We start from the raw sequence: 18,816 nt of genomic DNA, 5'->3' as shown, positions 1-18,816 counted from the left end.
CGGGTAGAGTTAGTTACCCTTCTCCCATAGAATCAACTAAATTGCCATATCTGCGCGTTCTCATGTGTCGTTTACACATGCTTTGAAGGCCTATTTGAGGATTGTAATATTCCTTGTGGCAATCATACGATGCGTAGGATTATATGCTTCTGCGTGGAGTGATATGATGCATATTGCTGATATACATGCTTGTGCCCATATTGTGGCTACTGACATCGAGAGCAGGCAACTGTTCGGAGCAGTCGATTGTATAGATGCGTGTATCACCGAGTAGGGTGTTTGTCGAGCACCTGATCTCCAAAGGATTATCTGCGAGGGCGTGTATGATCAAGACCAGGTACCCAGCTAGAGTGGTAGATTCTCTGTGAGGATGTACACTGTCCACGAACGGGTAGCCGCGAAGACGGTGAACTCCTGTGAGGAAGTGTATGGTCCAAGACCAGGTATACCATCTAGGGCAGAATTTCTTGTGAGGTTATACATTTCCCAGACCAGGTGATCCAGTGTTGATCTTGTTGTTTGTATTAGTGGCTATCGACCCTAAGAGTGGTCATTTGTGTTGATGCGTGTATCACAATGAATTTCATTGGATATGGCATTTGTTGGGGACCCACTTCCTAAAGGGTTCGCTGTGGGGGTATGTATGATCAAGATCAGGTGACCCGGCTAGAATGGTAAAATCTTTGTGAGGATGTACACTGTCCACGAACAGGTAGCCGCAAAGACGGTGAACTCCTGTGAGGAAGTGTATGGTCCAAGACCGAGTATACCCTATAGGGCGGTAATTTCTTGTCAGGTCGTATATCTCTCGGACCGAGCGATCCGATGTGGATCTTGTGTTTTTGCTTACCACAGAAAGTTATGGTGAGCTGTGACGATCTTCTGAGATTGTTTGTGATAGCCAACTATGAATTCATAGTTTCAACTTTCTGTTTTAGCATGATTACATGCTTGACTCAGGTGTGAGAATCAGATCGTTAGCGATTTGAGTTAGTGATCATGTTTTGGACCTTCTACGGAAGGGTGAGCTTTTCTGAGAAGGTATGACGCCTTAGTGCGTCATAACCGGTGACAGTTAGCCGCGTAAGACTTTGAGAGATGAGGATAGATTAAGGTCATTCAGGACAAAGCGTTGGTTAGAAGTAGTGAGTGACAAGCTATGTCCTGGTGGTGATTAGATGCAGAGACCTCGTTCTAGGAACGAGGACAAGCTTGTTGCGTAGTAGTTCACAGCTTACGATCAAATGGATCGTATGCTGCGTTGGTCAGTTGCACTGCTTACTTGTGTTGAACGGCTTACTGTTTGCACTGCTTACGCGCTTGCACTGCTGATTCGCTTATACTACTTGCGTGTTTGCACTATTCACCTGCTTGCATTGCTTACCTGTTTGACTGCCTATCTGCTTTAAACTGCGTAGCCTACTAAATTAAATGTACTTGATTCAGTTTTCTGTTAGTCTTTGTTGTGCACCTACTAGTTTTTCGCGAAACTAACCCATTCTATGGGTACAGGTGATGATCAGGTACTCTACGGGCGATGACGCGATTGCAAGATGGCTTCAAGACTTCTTCTTCCTGCTCTTAGCTAGCGTTCTGGACGCTATGGGTTTGTATCAGATTTTCCTTGGGATATTCGAATCTTGTGAGTTTTGGTTCTTTAAGCTAACGTGCCCAAAGTTGTCAGCTTGCCTTATGATTTATCAAAGAAAAATCTTTCGCTGATTTTATAAACAAACTCTGAAGGAAAGAGATATTTCTAGTCTCTTGCCTGTTTTTCTGAAAATGTTCGCAAGTTTGAAATTTGGGGCGTTACAGAAACACTTTTGTTGAGGCTCCTATTGAGGAACTATACCCCTTTCATCTTAGAGTACTTGTAGTCGTACACTACACGCTAGAATTGCGATGATGGGATGAAACGGTCGTGCAACCTCGAACAATGCTAAATGCACAATGCTGTAAACATATAAAAATGAGATCGCCTTCACAGGTAAGATACTCATTTGGTCAAAAGACCAAAGCATATAGAATGAGTCGTCAATTAATTTACCCCTGACACACTCATTCGCTTCTTGTAGTCTGTCAAGGGAGAGGACAGAGCACTGCTTACCTGCTTTGAACGACTTACCTGTTTAACTGCATATCTGCTTTAAACTGCTTAGCATGCTAAATTAAATGTAGTTAACTCAGTTTCCTGTAGTCGCTCTTATGCATCTACTAGTTTTTCGCGAAACTAACCCATTCTATGAGTACAGGTGATGATTAGGTACACTACGGGCGATGGCACAATTGCAAAATGACTTCAAGATTTCTTTTTCCCGCTCTTAGCTTGCGTCCTAAACGTTTTTGGGTTTTGTCACGGATTTTCCTTTGGATATCCGAAGTTTGTACTATTTGGAAACTTTTTTAAATAAAAGTGGCTTTTCTAAGTGTTTTGCAAATAACATGTGTAGTTAGTTTTGGTTCTTTTAGCTAACGTGTTCAAAGTTGTTAGCTTGCCTTTCTAAATTCAACAAAAGAATTATCTTCTGCTGATTACATAAACAAACTCTGAAAGGAAAGAGATTTTCTTCTAGTCTCTTGCATGTTTTCTAAAAGGTTCGTAAGTTTGAAATTTTGGGGCATTACAGAAAAGCCATCAATGCCTATGGAGAAATGTACCACCTTGTTATCATTTTGCAAATACTAGCAAGTGTCTTAAACGTGGTTTCATTACTGGTATAAAAATCTTAGAGCTTCCAGACAAAGATAAACCTGCAATATATAGTTCAGTAGAAAATTATGCTTTTTGATGGAAACAAAGGGAAACATACCTTCAAGTTCCTCCTTCCCCTTCCCTCAGAATGTAAAAATGAAAAGATTAAGACACAAGAATATACCTAGGCAATGCTGTTCGGATACTTGGATGATTGGCATATGCAGCAAGGGGAATTCTGAGCAAAGTGTGTCTATTCAAAGCACTCTCAAGCTGCGGTGCTGGTAACTGTAACAGGGGGAACAATGTTAGCCAATCAGCAATAGAGGAAATCTTTGTATGATTTGGCTAAAAGCGAGTCAAAACCTGCAACAACACATTAAAAGAATGTGGTTGCGTCTGAGCTGCACACTTCAAAAATCCAACCCACAACTTCGGCATCTGCCAGATCTGTGAAAAATAATTTCAAGAAACTCAGCATATACTTTGACAAAAACCTCTGAATTAAATGAAAAGGTAATTAAGAAAAAAAGTATTTTTAGGCATTAGAAAAAAAGTGAGATTCTTTGTCTGATTTATGACATTCAACAAGTATGAATGGAACCATTAGATGTAAGACGAGAACAGCTCAAAGCAAGAGGAATTGTTTACATAAAATTCTGGTTGAAATTGAAGTCATAAGAATTGACAATTTAAAACCTTAAAATCACGTCCAATTAACACCAAGCTTCTTTGGTGGAACGTTTGCCTATCAAAAATCACACAAAGCATACTGCTGCTATCCATTTAGGGAAAGTTTGGTTTGCTGGGCCACGTGACTCCAGATCAAATTTGATTTAGTCATATGAATCAGGATCACCAAAGGCCCTTATGATTCTGATTCTCACCGCTCAGTTTCTGATGTTTGGTTAGCTAATGCCAATGGAATTCATTCTCTCATTTGCATGAGTCAGAATCTCATGAGACGTTACCAAACATGCCTTAATGTAAAGTTTGCGGCTTATTTTCTGTCACAAGCAGTTTGAAGATGTAATTGGAATCAAAGATTTAAAGTCTACAAAACCATGTCAACTTTGTTTCAAATTCCATCTATCAATTACTCATTTCATTTCCTTCCTTATGGAAAAAAATTACTCATTTCATTGATATTTCGAAAGGTGGAATCCTCAGCATTACTCAATGAAAAACTATGGCTACAAGGATATTCCAATTTTAGAGCGATACAACCCCTTATCCCTTGTATACTAGTTTGATTGGAAATTTTCATGCAACATGGAAAATGGATCCGTTACTGGTTCTTGCAGATCCCTTAGCCTCTTTCCAAAGTTCCATATGCTCTGTATACTGTCAGACTAACATATAGTCCACTATGCTTACTAAACAGTTGACTACATGTAACCTAAAAATTAAATTAATCACAGAAAAGAAATTCAAAGAACCAATGGACAAAAATTTGAAGCAAAAATAACATTGAATACATCTTAATAGAAGTAGAAACAATATTCTTTTCCTTACTTAGGGACCACATACCTGCTTACTTATTAGTCTGGACAATATTCCCATTACAAAATTAACCTGCAAAAGATTTAAATATAATGTCTAAGGAACCCACAAACATGTGCATGTGAGGGCACACACAGCCCATTCTCATCCAAGCAGTTGAGAAAAGAACAAAATGACTCCATGTAGCCTATGATCTACTGACATAAAAATGTACTATTAGCTGTTATGTCCATTTCTCTGATGAGCAGAAGTCAGCAATTAGTAAAGATCAGTAGCTAAAAGCAGGACTCTATTATTCGTTAGAAATCCATTCTTATGTCCTTAATCTTTGATAATTGTCAAAAAGAGCAAATATTGTGAAGGAAAGTTACCAGTGCAGGAAAAGCGTCAATCGCCTGAATAACAGTCCTCATAAATAGCAAAGGAAGTGGATTTTTCTCAACCTGAAAAAAGGCAACAATCAGAGCCAACTATTCTTCCCATCGACATGACAGGATTTCTTCACAGAACTTACCAATTGATTCAATGCTTTGGCTAGAACTTGTTGAGTGAAAACAGTGCGTTGCACAAAACATGCTGTACATGCATCAGTTATCTGGAAAGTTAATGAGCATCTTAATATATGAAATGCAGAAAAATCTAAAACTGGAGTAATTACATAGCAAAAGTTTAACAAATGATGCCTTCTTAAGTGCAATTCCATCTTTTTCAGGATCAACCCCATGGATGGCAACCAATACTTCAACAGGTGTCAAGGCTGGGCCTGTATGAGCTGAACCCTGCAGGGAAATATCCAAGCAACTGAGCACATGGCCCATATTCAAGTCTTTATCTTTTGCATCTCTAGAGATATTACAATTTTTTCAAAAATATTAATTTCATTAATATTAACTTGATTAATCCAGTGATGTACATGTTAATATATATATATATATATATATATATATATATATATAATTTGTCTAGTTTGCCCGATAGAGTCATTTTCACCTTTTCACATAGTTGTTTCTAGAACCAATTATTTTTTTCTAATAAAGGTTTTTATATTTATTCAAAATGTATTTTTATCTTTTTTCTTTTCTTTTCTTTTCTTTTTTATTGCATTGGAGCCCACTCATGGAGTCGTTGGGAGCTCCCAATGACTCTATGAGGACTCCCAGTAGCCTCTCTCTCCTCATTTGTTGTGTATAAATAAGGGATGTTCCCCTTGTTCCAATGTAGCTTTTCAAGCACTCTTCAATAAAGTTTTTGTATTCTTTACTTGTTGGTATTGCCTTTTAAGGCTCTTTGTATTGTCTCATTGTGAACTTCTTGTTTGTATGCTCTTTGTGCTTTTGCATTTGTCCATTATTGGACTTAGTTGATGCTTTTGCATTTTTTACTTATAATTCTACATACTTCATTACATGGTATCAGAGCAAGGTTGTACTCTTGGTCTCGTTAAAGGTGACCATTGAAAGATCGTGAATCAGGAATCAAGTCCTTGACGCAATTTAAGTGGAGGATCGATTTAGGAATCTCTTCCGTACTTTTTGACCTTCTTCTCTCTAAGTCACTATGGAGAATGAGCATAAGATTGATCTCTCCTTCAAGTTGAATGGTACCAAATATATGATGTAGGCATCTGCCATGGAGAACAACCTCAAAGGCAAAAAGCTTTGGAGATATGTGATGGGCTTTATTCCGTAACCACAACTCAAACTCACCAAAATGGAAGGAGGATAAGAAAAGGCTCTAGAAGGAAATGCTTGCACCAAAGCTATTGAGGATCACCAATTCAAGATAGAGGATTGAGAAAGTAAACATGCCAATATCCTCGCATGGTTTATGAACGATGTTGAGCTCAAGATTATCAGACTTGTTCACGGGAGATAAGAGGAAGAGAGAGAGAGAGAGAGAGAGAGAGAGAGAGAGAGAGAGAGAGAGCAATTCACAAAAGGCTGGGGCGGCACTACAATACTCGACCTCCAAAACCCTAAGCATTATAAATTGAAAACATATGCATATTACAATAATGCCATTAATGAAAACCTATTTAACATGTGTACATATATAATATGCGTATGGATCTGGATCCAGATCCATACGCATATGCAATGCTGTATTCTAACACCCTCCCTCAAGTTGTACGTGATTTTGGAGCATGTACAACTTGCTCTTCAATAGCCAAAATTGACGTCCTGTTAGTCCCTTGGTAAATAGGTCTGCCACTTGATCTTCTGTTCGAACATGACGTAGTTCTATCTCCTTCATCTCGACTTTCTGCCGTATGAAATGTTGATCAATCTCAATGTGCTTCGTTCTGCTATGCTGGATAGGATTACATGCAATATTTATTGCGCTTTGATTGTCACAGAAAAGAAATGATTGAATAATTGTCTCCCCAAGATCACTCAATAAGTGTCTAATCCATGTGACCTCTGTCGTGCCTGCAGCCATCGATCTGTATTCAGCCTCTGTACTCGATCGTGCCACTGCTTTTTGTTTTTTGCTGCTCCAGGACACTAAATTGTGCCCAATATAAACACAGTATCCAGAGACAGATCGTCTCTCATCTGGATCCCCTGCCCAATCTGCGCCTGTATAAGTGATGAGTGCATGTCCTCTATGCAGATTATCGTTCTTGCGATAAACAAGTCTGTCTCCTATAGTTCCTTTTAAATAGCGTAGAATGCGCTTCACAGCTTCCATATGACCCTCCGTTGGAGCATGCATAAACTGGGATACCTGATTGACAGCATAAACTATATCAGGTCTGGTAAAGGTCAAGTACTGTAACATCCCCACGAGACTTCTATATGTTGTAGGATTGACACAAAGATGACCATCTTCAGAGCTCAGCCTTTGATGTAATACACTAGGAGTGCTGACTGGTTTGCAATTCGTCATCCCGGCTCTTTCCAGAAGATCAAGAGTGTATTTTTGTTGCATGAGAGTCAATGTGTCTTGTTGTCTGTCAACTTCCACACCAAGAAAGTACCGCAACTTCCCTAAATCTTTCATCTTGAAAGTTTTCATTAAAAACTATTTCACGTCTTGCACATGACTATCTGAGCTCCCAGTGATCACAATGTCATCAACATATATAAGAAGAAGTATAACAATGTCAGCCTTTTGGTAAATAAAGAGAGAGTGATCCAGAGAGCATCTTCTAAAACCATAACTCTGAATCTGCATAGAGAAACTTTCAAACCAGGAACGGGAGGCCTGTTTCAACCAATACAGAGATTTCCTTAGTTTGCACACCCAGGCAATAGGATCCTTCTCGGCATAACCACGTGGTTGCTCCATATATACTTCTTCCTTTAGAGTTCCATGCAAAAATGTATTTTTAACATCCATCTGGCTAAGGCTCCAACCTTGATCGACTGCTAGGGATATGATAATACGAATAGTACCCATTTTGACTACGGGACTAAAAGTTTCGTCGTAGTCTTCACCATATTGTTGTGTGAATCCTCGAGCAACAAGTCGCGCCTTATATCTATCAATACTTCCTTCAGGCTTATATTTTAATTTATAAACCCATTTTGAGCCAACTACATTCTTTCCTTCTGGCCGAGGGACTATTTCCCAAGTCTGGCATTCATGAAGAGCTTCCATTTCTTCATTCATAGCTTCAGTCCAATGACGGGATTGAAGAGATTGATTAAAACAAGTGGGTTCATCCTGTTTTGTGAGCTGAGACATAAACAACTGGAAATCAAGGGAGAAGGTCTCATAACTCACCCATCGTTGAATAGGATGTTTAATGCGTGACGGCCTTTGAGCCGAATCATTGGCGATGCTTTCCTCCACATTCCTCGGCTTTGTATTTTTGCTCCGTCTAGTGTATATCTGTCCAGAGAAACGTTCTACTGGGGGTGGCTCAACTGGAGATAATTCAACATGCATTTGTGAGTCATTGACCTGAAAATTTTGTTCGTCAAAAACAACATTTCTGGAGGTCCTAATGCGTTTTGTAGTAGGCTCATAGCATCGATAACCTTTGTATTCATCTGCATACCCAACAAATCTGCACTTGACAGCCTTATCCTGAAACTTATTTCGCAGAGATGAATCAATATGTAATAACATACACAACCAAAAACACGCAGCTCATCGTAAGAGGGATGTTGCCCAAATAAAGTATAATAGGGAGATTTCCGATCCAAAAGTGTCATAGGAAGACGATTTATGATATGAACAGATGTGTGAAAAACTTCTGTCCAGAGACTAACGGGCACATTGCTATCATGTAACATGCTCATCGCACTCTCAACAATATGCCTGTGTTTCCTCTCCGCAACCCCATTTTGTTGAGGAGTATGAGGGCAAGAAACCTGTCGACTTATTCATTTATCCCGAAGAAAGGCAAGAAATTCGTTCGATGAATACTCTCCTCCACCATCACATTGTAAATGCACAATATCACAAGCAAACTTTGTTTTGACCATCGAATGGAACTCCCGAAATATTTGAAAAACTTCATACTTGTGTTTTAAGAAATATATCCAAGTATAACGGGAATGGGAATCAATAAAGACAACATAGTAGCGACTACCAGAAAGAGAAGGAATAGGTGCAGGTCCCCAAACATAGGAACAAATAATCTCAAATGGCTTTGAAGCTCTTTTATTTATAATATGAAAAGGAAGGACATGGCTTTTGCAGAGTTCGCATGAAGAACATTTATTATTATTATTAAAAAATGAACATAAACTAGATTCTGGAAGGAGACCATCAGATACAAGATTTTCAACGAAACCTCGACTACAATGTCCCAAACGACTATGCCAAATATCTGGCTTATTACAATGAGATGAATTAAAAACTTCCAATTAAGGAAAAAACAAAGACTCTGAAGGCGAAGACACTGAAGAATGCTTGGACGACTTCAACTGGAGGACTGGTACTGAGGGTGAAGACACTGAAGGAATCTCCTTGAAGACGTACATGTTTCCTTGTCGCTCCCCCTTAGCGAACGTCTCCTTCGTTCGTAGATCCTTAACATAAACAGAAGAGGGAGTAAATTCGACGGAAGAATTCATATCGTCAACAAGTTTAGCTACAGAAACAATGTTCTTTTTAATATTAGGAGCAAGAAGGACATTGGACAAGTGAAGTGAGGACTTTGACATAGGGATATGTGCATTGCCAGTATGACTAATGGAGTGATAAGTTCCATCTCCCGTAACTATACTACCTTTTTCAAAATAAGGCAATAAGTGAGATAACTTACCCGCATTACCCGTAACATGTGTGGCGGCACCTGAATCAACATACCATTCGCCTTGTTCATTTTGCTTGATCGACATTTGTGACAATGCTGACAACAAAAGTTGTTGCACATCTGGGGATGGCACTTTTGTGTCCACAACAGTAGCTGATTTATTCTCAGTTTTGTTTATTTTTCCTCTATTCTGTAGATTGAACCAACAATCAGCTTTCACATGTCCTCTTTTGTTACATAAGAAACAAGTGGGCACTCTCCTCTGATTCCCTGTATTAAAAGTCCCTGAAATATTAGGTGTGGGCAAGATACCACGTCCTCCCTGCCCGAAGCGTCCGCGGCCTCTGCCTCCTTGATGCCCTCCATTTTCTCGTCCAAAACCTACAGAAGTGTCCATGGCCAAAACTGAATGAGGACGGGCTGATTCATTTCCTTCTGCCCTTTGCTTCATAATCATCTCATGCTGGAGAAGTTTCGCTTGGAGGTCGTCAAAAGTGGGCAAGTGAGGAAGGCAGGATAAAGCTGTGGTAAACATGTCAAAATCAGGACCCAATCCATTGAGAAGTTGTTGAACTTTATCTTTATCTGCAATAGCACTTCCAATAACAGCCAATTGATCAGTAATACTCTTCAAGCGGCCTATGTATTCCATGACTGTCATGGACCCTTTCTTCAAACTTTGAAATTCATGTTTTTAAGTACATAACTCGGGCTTCTGATATCTGAGAGTATGTCTGAGACAACTTACTCCATAGATCTGCCGCAGTGTAATCATCTGAAAGAGTAACCAACACTTCTTGAGAGAGTGTTGACGTAATATAAGCAACCAAAGACTGATCACGCTTCCTCCAAGCTGTATACTCTGGATTCTTAATGGAAATGGTAATTGTGTCACCCTTCTTATCCTTGGTTTCCTGCAAAATAAGCCGCGGTGGTATAGGAACTAAACCATCTAAATGTTCATCGAGATCCTGACTCCGTATAAAAGGAAGGATTTGCCTCTTCCAGGTCAAAAAATTAGAATGAGTAAGTTTTTCTGTAATGAGCTGACTCAAGAAATTGGCAGAGGGACCGGATGATGAATTGGATGACGAAGAGAAATCCATAGCAATGTGAAACAGTGAATAAGTTCTGTACTACCAAAATGAATAAGTTCTGTACTACCAAAAGTGTTGCACAAGGAACACTGAAACAACAATTAAGGAAACAACAATAGAGGAAAGAAAACTTGTGGAATCAGAAAAAAAAAAAAAACTGGTTTGTAATAACTGCAGTCGGTTTGTGACCAGGGAGGGTGGAACCAATACAGGTCTCAAAACCAATAGAGATGCAGAATAGAGATGAGCACGCTGAAAGAAAAGAGAAGGAAAAGGTTCCACCTTTCAGAATGAAGATGAGATTTCAGATTTCAGAGAACAAGAATAAAAAACCAATAGAGATGCAGAATAGAGATGAGCACGCTGAAAGAAAAGAGAAGGAAAAGGTTCCACCTTTCAGAATGAAGATGAGGTTTCAGATTTCAGAGAACAAGAATCACAGTCCACGCTGAAGAATCACGTTGAAGACTTGTTGACGCTGGAAGTTGTTTATTTCAGATTTCAGAAAACAAGAATCACAGTCCACGCTGAAGACTTGTTGATGCTGAAGAATCACGCTTCAGAAAACTGTTCACGCTGGAAGAACTGGATCTGGGTTGTTGTTCACGTTGGAAGATGATCACGTGGATCTGGGTTTGCTGTTCACGCTGGAAGAAAAGTTTTCACGATCTGAATATGATCACGCAGGGGAGTTGCTGCTCACGATCTGAAGATGATCACGCAGGGGAGTTGCTGCTCACGATGAAGATAGCTCTGATACCATATCAGACTTGTTCACGGGAGATAAGAGGGAGAGAGAGAGAGAGAGAGAGAGAGAGAGAGAGAGAGAGAGAGCAATTCACAAAAGGCTGGGGCGGCACTACAATACTCGACCTCCAAAACCCTAAGCATTATAAATTGAAAACATATGCATATTACAATAATGCCATTAATGAAAACCTATTTAACATGTGTACATATATAATATGCGTATGGATCTGGATCCAGATCCATACACATATGCAATGCTGTATTCTAACAAAGATATGTACCAACATAGCCAAATTTTGCAAGACAAACGAGACATGGTTTTTCATGAAAGGTATGTATACACAAAAAGATCTTGCAAGACAATTTTTTCTCCAAGAAAAAATATGCACCATTAAGCATGGGGACATGAGTGCACATGATTACTTTAGCACTCTTAGTCCTTTATGGGATGAACTATTTCTTCTTGAACCCAAATGGGTTGCTAGTGAAGATGTTGAACTAAGAAGAGAGCAAATGAAAAAAGAACACTTTTTTCAATTTTTACATGGGCTTAGGCTCGAATATGAAAAAGTTAGACTTTCACTTCTTCATAGATCTAAGCCTCTTCCTCTAAATGATGTTGTTGCCGAGATATGCCAAAAGGAAACTCGTTTTGGTATAATCAAATGATGAGATGAAGTATTAGCCGTATCCAAGCCTGACAATCATGTGAAAACTTATAAGCCTCCACACTTTGAGAGACAAAATAGCTATAATAGAGGCTACAAGAAGTCTATTTACCATCATTGCCATGAACCGGGTCATATACGACCTAATTGTCTCAAGTTATATGAAAACCCAAAGAACAAGGTTGCTTCCGTTGAAGAAACTACACTGTGAGAACTGAGAGATGAGAGAAAAAAAACCTTTACTCGTGTATTGAATTAGGTCTAATCTCCTGTTTAAGTAGGGATTAGCCAAAAGAATAAAAATTATATTTAGGTCCCTTAATCTTTGTAAAATATAAAAACAACCTTAAGAAGATAAATTCTAATGTGGTCGACTTATCTTAACACTCCCCCTCAAGCTGGAGCATGGATATCAATCATGCTTAGCTTGCCGCAACATTTTGAGAAATTGGGCCTAGCAAGAGGCTTTGTAAAAATATCTGCAATGTGATCCTCAAAGATTACATGCTTGGTAGAGATATGTCCAACTTGAACCATATCTCGTATGTAATGTCAGTCAACTTCAATATGTTTTGTCCTCTCATAAAATACTAGATTATTTGCTATATATGTGGCTGCCTTGTTATCACACATCATCACCATAGGAGATGACACCTTCACTTGAAGATCAGTCAGCACAGTTCGAACCCACATTAATTCAGCTGTTGTTTGGGCCATAACCCTATATTTTGATTCAGCACTTGACCTAGCAACCACAGTTTGCTTTTTGCTTCTCCAGGATATTAAGTTATCTCCCACAAATACACAAAATCCTGTGGTAGATTTCTTATCCTCTACAGATCCAACATAATCAGCATCAGAGTACGCAACTACCTCGAGAGTGCCTCCTTTCTTGAATAACTGAAATGAAATGGGGATCTTCGAAACACGAGCTTAGATTAACAAGGGCAAGTGTCAAGAATGACACTAAAGCATAACCCTTAAAAAGGGTATAACTGGAAACAAAATAAAAATAAAAATAAAAATGTTTCTTTATTGATATGAAAAACCAATTGCTTAAGAAGCATTGGAATGAAATACAAGAGGGGCTGCACCCCTTTATATACACAGCTGAAAGAGGACTCAATAGAGCTGTTGGGCACAGTCCAACAGCTCTATTTAGAGCTGTTGGAATGTGTCAGTCCAACAGCTCTATTGCTAGTCAAGTCTGGACAGGACTTAACTAGCAACAGTCATTCTAGTTCAAACTGAACTAGATGACATAAAGACAAAAAATAAAAATAAAGGAAAAAAATTACAAAAAAGAAAGAAATAAAAAATGTATTTATATATATATATAATAATATAATATTATTATATATACATATATGTACAATTTTACATTTTAACACTCCCCCTCAAACTTACGGTACAATGAGCGAAAGTTTATCTAAGAGAAAGTGAAATCGGGGAGCAGCGAGAGGCTTTGTAAAGAAGTTTGCTAACTGATATTCTGAAGTGACATATGGCAGATCAATTATCCCGTGTAGATATTCCTCTCTGACGTAGTGACAATCCATTTCGATGTGTTTGGTGCGTTCGTGGAATGTTCTGTTACTGGCAATGTAGATCGCACTTTTGTTGTCACAACACATTTGTGAAGCCTTTGTTGCTTCAGCTCCCATGTCAGCAAGCAGTCGTCGGAGCCAAACTACTTCTATGGTCGTGGTTGCCATGGCTCTGTATTCAGCTTCGGTGGATGAGAGAGATACCTTCTGCTGCTTTTTACACCTCCACGAGATTAATGATTCCCCTAAAAAGACACAAAAGCCAGTGGTTGAGTGTCTGTTATTGGGATCACCTCCCCAATCAGCATCAGTATATGCAATTAAATCAAGAGAAGAGGAGGAAGATAAGAAAAGTCCTCGTGAAAGAGAGGACTTGATGTATCTGATAATACGCATGACTGCTCCCATATGAACAGAAGTAGGAGCATGTTGAAATTGACTTGCTGTATGAACAGCATGTGCTATATCTGGTCTGATAATGGATAGATAGGAAAGTGCCCCGACAAGCTGTTTGTAAGGAGTAGGGTCTGCAAGAAGTTCTCCATCATCAATCTTTATTTTAACATTAACAACTTCTGGAGTGTCAACTTTCTTATCATCAGTAATACCAGACCTGAAAACAATATCAAAAGCAAATTTAGTCTGAGATAATAAATATCCTCTAGGAGAATAAGCAACTTCAATGCCTAAAAAATATCTCAACAAGCCCAAATCAGTCATTTCAAAATGAGATTTAAGAAGTGTTTTGATTGTTTCAACTCCCTGTTTATCGCTTCCGGTGATGATCATATCATCCACATAGAGAAGAAGCACAATGATCCCTGCATCAGAATTCTTAATAAACAAAGCAGTGTCAGTTAAACAGAATTGAAAACCAATATCAATCATAACACGACTAAACCTATCATACCAAGCTTTTGGTGCTTGTTTAAGTCCATAAAGAGTTTTTTCTAAGCGAAGGACTTTACCCTTAGGAATACTTAGACCAGGAGGAGGTTCCATATATACTTCTTCAACTAGCTTTCCATTTAAAAAAGCATTTTTGACATCCATTTGAAAAATAGACCATTTTTTGATAGAAGCTAAGGCAATTAAGGTTCGGACAGTAGTCATACGAGCCACCGGAGCAAAGGTTTCTTCATAATCAATCCCATATTCTTGGGCATAACCTTTGGCTACTAAACGGGCTTTATATCTTTCAAGAGTACCATCACTCTTGGTTTTAATTTTATAAACCCATCGACATCCTATAGTTTTCTTTCCTGGAGGAAGATCTTGAATATTCCATGTAGAAGCCTTTTCAAGTGCATCTAATTCAGCTTTCATGGCTTCTATCCATTTAATATCATTTTTTGCTTGAAAATATGTGGATGGTTCTTCATATGAGTGAATTAATGCAATAACTGCCCTATATGTGGGTGAGAAAGACTCGTATGATACAAACTTTCCTGGAGGCCTCGAGATTCGGGATGATTGTCTAGTTGGAATGTTAGAATATTTCTCAAGTGCACATGGAGGATTAGACTCTTGTCGCCTGGAATATTGAATACTAGTATCTCTATGAACTTCTTCATTTTGAACATTAAGATCAATAATTCTTTGATCATCATCAAAGTTACAGTCAAGGTCATATTCATCAGATGTTGATGTTAGATCTAGCAAAAAGGAGTACTCAGTGACGTCTTTTAATTTTCTAAAATCAAAGAAGCTCTCCTTTTCAAGAAAGGAAACATTTCTAGACACATATAGTTTATTATTTTTGAAGTCAAAACATCTATAACCTTTCTGGTTTTCAGCATATCCTAAAAAGGCACAGGGAATCGCACGAGGGGAAAGTTTATCATTTTTGTCAGTAAATATGAAACATTTGCACCCAAATATTCTTAGTCTAGAGTAGTCTGGAGAAATGTTCATAAGTTTTTCAATGGGAGTGATATTTTGTAACGAAGAAGATGGCATCCTATTAATGAGATAGGTGGCAGTTAAGGCAGCTTCTGCCCAAAAGTCTTTCGGGACTTGATTTGCTATTAATAAAGTCCTAGTGGTTTCTATAATATGGCGATGTTTTCGTTCTGCCAATCCATTTTGTTGAGGTGTATAAGGACAAGATCTTTGATGTGTGATGCCATGCAATTTAAGATAATTTTGAAAATCTGTGCGAAAAATAGTAATATCATTTTGAAACTTGTTTTTAACCATATTATGAAAAGTTTGAAAGTATTAAAATACTTCAGACTTATGTTTGAGAAAGTACATCCACGTATGCCGGGAGAAATCATCGACAAAAATAACATAGTAAACAAATCCTCCTTTAGAAATTACTGGTGCAGGACCCCAAACATCCGAGTGTATTAATTCAAGTGGTCTTGAAGAGAAAAAGGTTCTGTTCTGAAATGGTAATCTTTTCATTTTGCCGAGAATACAATCTTTACAATCAAAAGATTCAGAGTTACAAAATTTCCCTAGATTTAGAAAATGTTGGATTTTGGCTATATGTGGGTGACCAAGTCTCTTATGCCACAGTTCCAACTCTATTTTTTGAATATTATAACAAAAAGCTTTCTTCAGCATTTCCAAAACATCCATGTAATAGAGTCCTCCTTCTCTATGGCCTTCCCCAATCAGCTTGCCTGACTGGCGATCCTGTACCCAACAACCATGAGAAGAAAAAGAAATATTACACCCATAATCAGAAATTTGAGATACAGATAAAAGATTTAAATTTAATTTGGGAACATGTCTAATTTCTGGAATAAAAAATTTTTTTGTTTTATAATTTTTTTCAAAATTTCCTATTCCTTCTATTTCAAGAGAAGTCCCATCAGCAGTAAAGACCTTTGACACACTTGTTTTATTTTTAACACATTTGGATAGACTTTGATTATTTGGGGTCATATGAAAAGATGCACCAGAGTCAAGAAGCCAAGAAATTTTACCTAGATCAGAAAAAGATGAGGCTGTTGCACCAGTTGAAGCTTCAGATGAGGAAGAGGCACCTTTGATGAGAGGCTGAAGAATCTCCATTAGTTGGGCCAAGGAAACTGGTGCATCCTGATCTTTAGGCTCCGATCCAACAATTGCAGCTCTTTTTTCTCTCAGCTCCTTAAGTTTGGGACATTGTGGCCTGTAGTGTCCCGGTTCATGACAGTGATGACAAATAACTTTCTTCTTATCATAGTCACCATTTTGTCGGTTAAAGTGAGGAGGCCTATATGATCGAACATGATTCCCTTGTCTAGACACGGCTAAAACGGAATCATCTTCAATTTTTAAAAAACCTTTCTGGAGACGATTTTCTTCCATTGTTAACTCTTCAATAGTTTCAACAATAGAAGGAATTTTTCCCCGATGAAGTAAGGGCCGATTTAGTGGTTTCAAATTCCGGCCTTAATCCAGTGATAAACTGGTAAAAATGTTCAGCATCGAGTTGTTTCTGACGAAGCTCGATGTCTTCGGCACAATGTCACTTTGGTTCTAAAAGGGAAAGTTCTTCCCAAAGTTCGGACAACCCATTGTAATATTCACGAATAGTTTTGTCTCCTTGTGTCATCATTCGAACTTTTTCTTGGAGGTTGCACACGTGTGCAATATCTTTAAGGGAATACATATTCTTAAGGTATTCCCATGCCTTATTGGCATGATCAAATTTGGCAAGACTTGAGCATTTTTTAATGTCAACGCTATTAATAAGCCATGACATTATCTTCGCATGAGATATTCTCCATTCTTTCCATTTCTTCTCTTATGAGGCAATAGCCTTGATTTTCTCTTCTTCCGATAGAGGGACCTCTTTATCTCTCTCCTTTTTAGCAAGAGATAGCTTAGGTTCCGAATCGGAACCATCCACAATCCCCCATAAGCCTTTTCCCCATATATGGTGCTTCATGATTGAAGCCCATGTTACATAGTTCGTATCGCTTAGTTTCATAGGTATGATGGTGACTTTATCATTGTCATCCATCGATTACAAGGAGAGAAAGAATAGGGATAGAAGAGAAACAAGAAGGAAAATGAAAAAGAAAGAAAAGAAAAAAAAAAAACAATACAACAAGATGTGAAATCTTCTCCAATGAAGTGATAAAACACTTCTCTTCAAGTGGCGAACACTTTTGCAAACAGGCACGGAAACCGAGGCAGCTTTTCCTCAAGATTTAGTACTTCCGCGGCCCTGATACCATGAAATGAAATGGGGATCTTCGAAACACGAGCTTAGATTAACAAGGGCAAGTGTCAAGAATGACACTAAAGCATAACCCTTAAAAAGGGTATAACTGGAAACAAAATAAAAATAAAAATAAAAATGTTTCTTTATTGATATGAAAAACCAATTGCTTAAGAAGCATTGGAATGAAATACAAGAGGGGCTGCACCCCTTTATATACACAGCTGAAAGAGGACTTAATAGAGCTGTTGGGCACAGTCCAACAGCTCTATTTAGAGCTGTTGGAATGTGTCAGTCCAACAGCTCTATTGCTAGTCAAGTCTGGACAGGACTTGACTAGCAACAGTCATTCTAGTTCAAACTGAACTAGATGACATAAAGACAAAAAATAAAAATAAAGGAAAAAAATTACAAAAAAGAAAGAAATAAAAAATGTATTTATATATATATATATATAATAATATAATATTATTATATATACATATATGTACAATTTTACACTTTAACAATAACAACCCTTTTCCAAGAGAAGATTTTAAGTACCTGAGTATCATCATTGTAGCATTCCAGTGTACCTCAGTCGGTTTGTCCATGAATTGACTAACCTTGCTTACAGCCAAAGCAATATCCGGTCTAGTCACTGTTACATATAGTAACTTCCCTACTAATGAGTGATAGCTCTTGCTATCAACAGGTTTTGACCCCTCATCCAACAAGTGAACTTTGTTATTCATGGGAATATTTGCTGGTTTAGCTCCCAACATTCCTGTCTCTTTTAGTAAATCAAGAACATACTTCCGTTGAGACAAAACCACGCCCTCACTGCCCCTGGCCACTTCTATGCCCAAAAAATATCTAAGGGAACCAAGGTCTTTTGTAACAAAATGTTTTTTAAGATGAGCCTTCGTAGCTGCAATATCGTTCATGTTATCTCCTATAAGGATGATGTCATCCACATATACCACCATAACTACTATGCTTGAGTTAGTTTTCTTAATAAATAATGTGTGATTGGACGCTGATCTATTAAAACCAAACTTTGACATCACTTCAAACAACTTTTGAAACCATGCACAAGGACTTTGCTTTAAACCATATATCACCTTTCTTAATCTACACACTTTCTGACACTCCCCCTCAACCTCGAACGCAGGAGGTTGTTGCATGTAGACGGTCTCAGACAAA

At 38.2% G+C, this 18,816-nt stretch overlaps 1 protein-coding gene across 1 annotated transcript in view; it reads right to left on the bottom strand.

The window, feature by feature from the left end:
* LOC149822666 (uncharacterized) overlaps positions 1–18,816 on the bottom strand; it is a 142,134-nt gene that overhangs the window by 11,963 nt on the left and 111,355 nt on the right. Inside the window, exons 21-26 of the mRNA XM_089980338.1 lie at positions 4,879–4,974; positions 4,710–4,790; positions 4,567–4,638; positions 4,223–4,267; positions 3,059–3,142; positions 2,877–2,980 (exon numbers count right to left, since the gene is read on the bottom strand). Of these exons, the coding sequence (XP_089836464.1) occupies positions 2,877–2,980; positions 3,059–3,142; positions 4,223–4,267; positions 4,567–4,638; positions 4,710–4,790; positions 4,879–4,974 (482 nt within the window). The remainder of the gene's footprint in view (positions 1–2,876; positions 2,981–3,058; positions 3,143–4,222; positions 4,268–4,566; positions 4,639–4,709; positions 4,791–4,878; positions 4,975–18,816) is intronic.

This window comes from Nuphar pumila, chromosome 11 (assembly GCF_984573655.1).
Source record: "Nuphar pumila chromosome 11, dmNupPumi1.hap1.1, whole genome shotgun sequence".
Classification (NCBI taxonomy): Eukaryota; Viridiplantae; Streptophyta; class Magnoliopsida; order Nymphaeales; family Nymphaeaceae; genus Nuphar; species Nuphar pumila.
This window is presented reverse-complemented; position numbering and strand designations above follow the sequence as displayed.